This window comes from Nicotiana tabacum, chromosome 10 (genome assembly GCF_000715075.1).
Source record: "Nicotiana tabacum cultivar K326 chromosome 10, ASM71507v2, whole genome shotgun sequence".
Taxonomy (NCBI): Eukaryota; Viridiplantae; Streptophyta; class Magnoliopsida; order Solanales; family Solanaceae; genus Nicotiana; species Nicotiana tabacum.
The window spans coordinates 156,637,107-156,639,172 of record NC_134089.1 but is presented as its reverse complement, the minus strand read 5'-3'; the positions used below and the strand labels follow the sequence as shown (position 1 = coordinate 156,639,172).

Genomic DNA, 2,066 nt, shown 5'->3' with positions numbered 1-2,066 from the left:
GAAAACTACAGGGCCATGATAAGCAAATTGGAGGGGCAAATCAGAGATTTGAAATTTGATAGTAATGTACAGGCTGTTGCTAATGAAGGGGAGAAAAAAAAACTGGCCCAAGAAAACAAAGCCCTTCGAGCCCATATCCAAAGAATGAAGATAGCTGCTGAGTATTCGGAAAGGAGCTGAGCAGATGAAAGACTCATAAGTGGTCTTAGGAGAAAATATGTGAGTACGGGAATGATTTGGAAAAATCTGAAGGTAGTTTGGCAAGAGCTCGGGCACAGTTGATAAAGAATGTATAGGGACAGGTAGAGTTTGTTTGGCAATTAAAAGGGAAATATGATAGAGAAGTCATAAACCTGAAGAAAAAGACAACTACCCTAGAGAATGATATAGCTAATCAAACAAAGAACTTTAGGCAGAGAGGGAACATTGTTATGCATTGATGGCCCGATTGGAGGAAGATATGCAATAATTGCAGGAGCAAAGCCATAATGACACCCAAGTTTTGGAAGCTAGATCTCAACAAATTAGGCATCTGCTCTAAGAAAAAGGCATCATTAGAGAAAGGTTTAGAGGGATTGCTGACTATATCATCATGAAATGCCATGAGTGGGAGGACATGACTAGATCCACCTTCTTCGCCACAGTGATGACCTTATTCGCCAAATAATGGATGACCTGGATTGCCTCCAAGGAGATCTTGCACGTAGGCCTGTGGTGAGACCGACCGATGTCCCAGGGGCACTTGGAGTAAAAGCACTTATGTATTCTTGATTTTCTTTTCGAGTCTGTATTTCAGTTTCCATTTTTGATCTATTTCGAGTCTGTTTTTAGTTTTTCAATTCTTAGTAAGCTATGATAGAGTCATTGTAATAGAAAAATTAGAAGTTTTAATGAAAATTTGAAGAAAAAAAAACCAAAAATTGTTTCTTTCTTTTATTTTCGCATTTATTCCTTGAACTATGTGATGATTTGATTCACGCGGAGTCATGATACGTAGGTAATCCCCATCAGATCTGGTCATTGTTTTAAATAACTAAAATAAAAGAGGAAAAAAGAAAAAAAAAGAAGAGAACACAAGAAAAGAAAGAAAACAAGAACATGAGATAAAACAATGAGAGAGTGCAAAGAAAAGAGAGCAAATAATAAAAGCGCCAAAAAGAAAACAAAGATGCAAAGGTTTGGGGGATATACCAAAGTTGGGATGAGACACGCAACCGTTGCAAAACATGTAGAAAAGCGTTTAACTATTAGGTGCATCGCATCCCAACGTGCGATACCCTACGTGTTAATTGCCTCAAACTAACTGGTTTGTTGTGTCTGCTGTTAAGATTAGGTTCTGTTCTTTAAGGTGGTTGGTTTTGTGGTAACCTGGCTTTGTACCCGTGCTTTACAAGGTCCAAAGGAAGTGTCGAAATGACGTTATAAATTCATCTACCAACAATTACCACCTCATATGATAGCCCATTGTCGGTGATCCCGACGTTAGAGTCAGCAGCTGCTGAAGAGAATAGGGCACTGCGCCTCCGCATGTTAGAAATGTGGGAAGCTTGGCCTAACGGAGTCCATCACCATGACTGCCAATGATAACTTCTTTGGTGTTGGTTTCCAAGCTATGGAAGTCGACGTGAAATGGGCTAAAGAACGTAAGAACGATGGGTGGGTTCTTCCTCAGCCGGTCCCGCATCTCGCCAAAACTTTTGTTAAACCAGGGTACATAGAGGAAGAAGATGAGGCCTTCACGGTTGAAGAAATTGATGACATTTGTGGGGCAATGAGGCAAATGTTATGAGGCTCATATGGTTCAGCCGGGTGAAGGCTCAAGCACTGCTGTGGTGCAGTATATAGGGCCCAATTCCAAGCTTCAAAATTGGAAGGCTACTCCATTCCCTGTCAGGCGGGAATCCCGGTAGTTCAGTCTTTCCATCTTTTCTACAGTCTGAGTTATTTCAGGGTGTAACTCAAATGTATTTAGTTTATTTTCTTTAAAATTCCAATAAAAACCGTTCCATCTGTTCTGATTCAATGAAAAGAAATCTATATTTCATCGTCTATGAATCTCTTTCTTT

At 40.0% G+C, this 2,066-nt stretch overlaps 1 protein-coding gene across 1 annotated transcript in view; it reads left to right on the top strand.

Moving 5' to 3' along the window:
- LOC142165483 (uncharacterized) overlaps window positions 1-1,417 on the top strand; it is a 16,009-nt gene extending 14,592 nt beyond the window's left edge. The window contains exon 7 of the mRNA XM_075224026.1: window positions 1,349-1,417. Coding sequence (XP_075080127.1) covers window positions 1,349-1,417 — 69 coding nt within the window. The remainder of the gene's footprint in view (window positions 1-1,348) is intronic.
- Window positions 1,418-2,066: the final 649 nt, after the last annotated feature.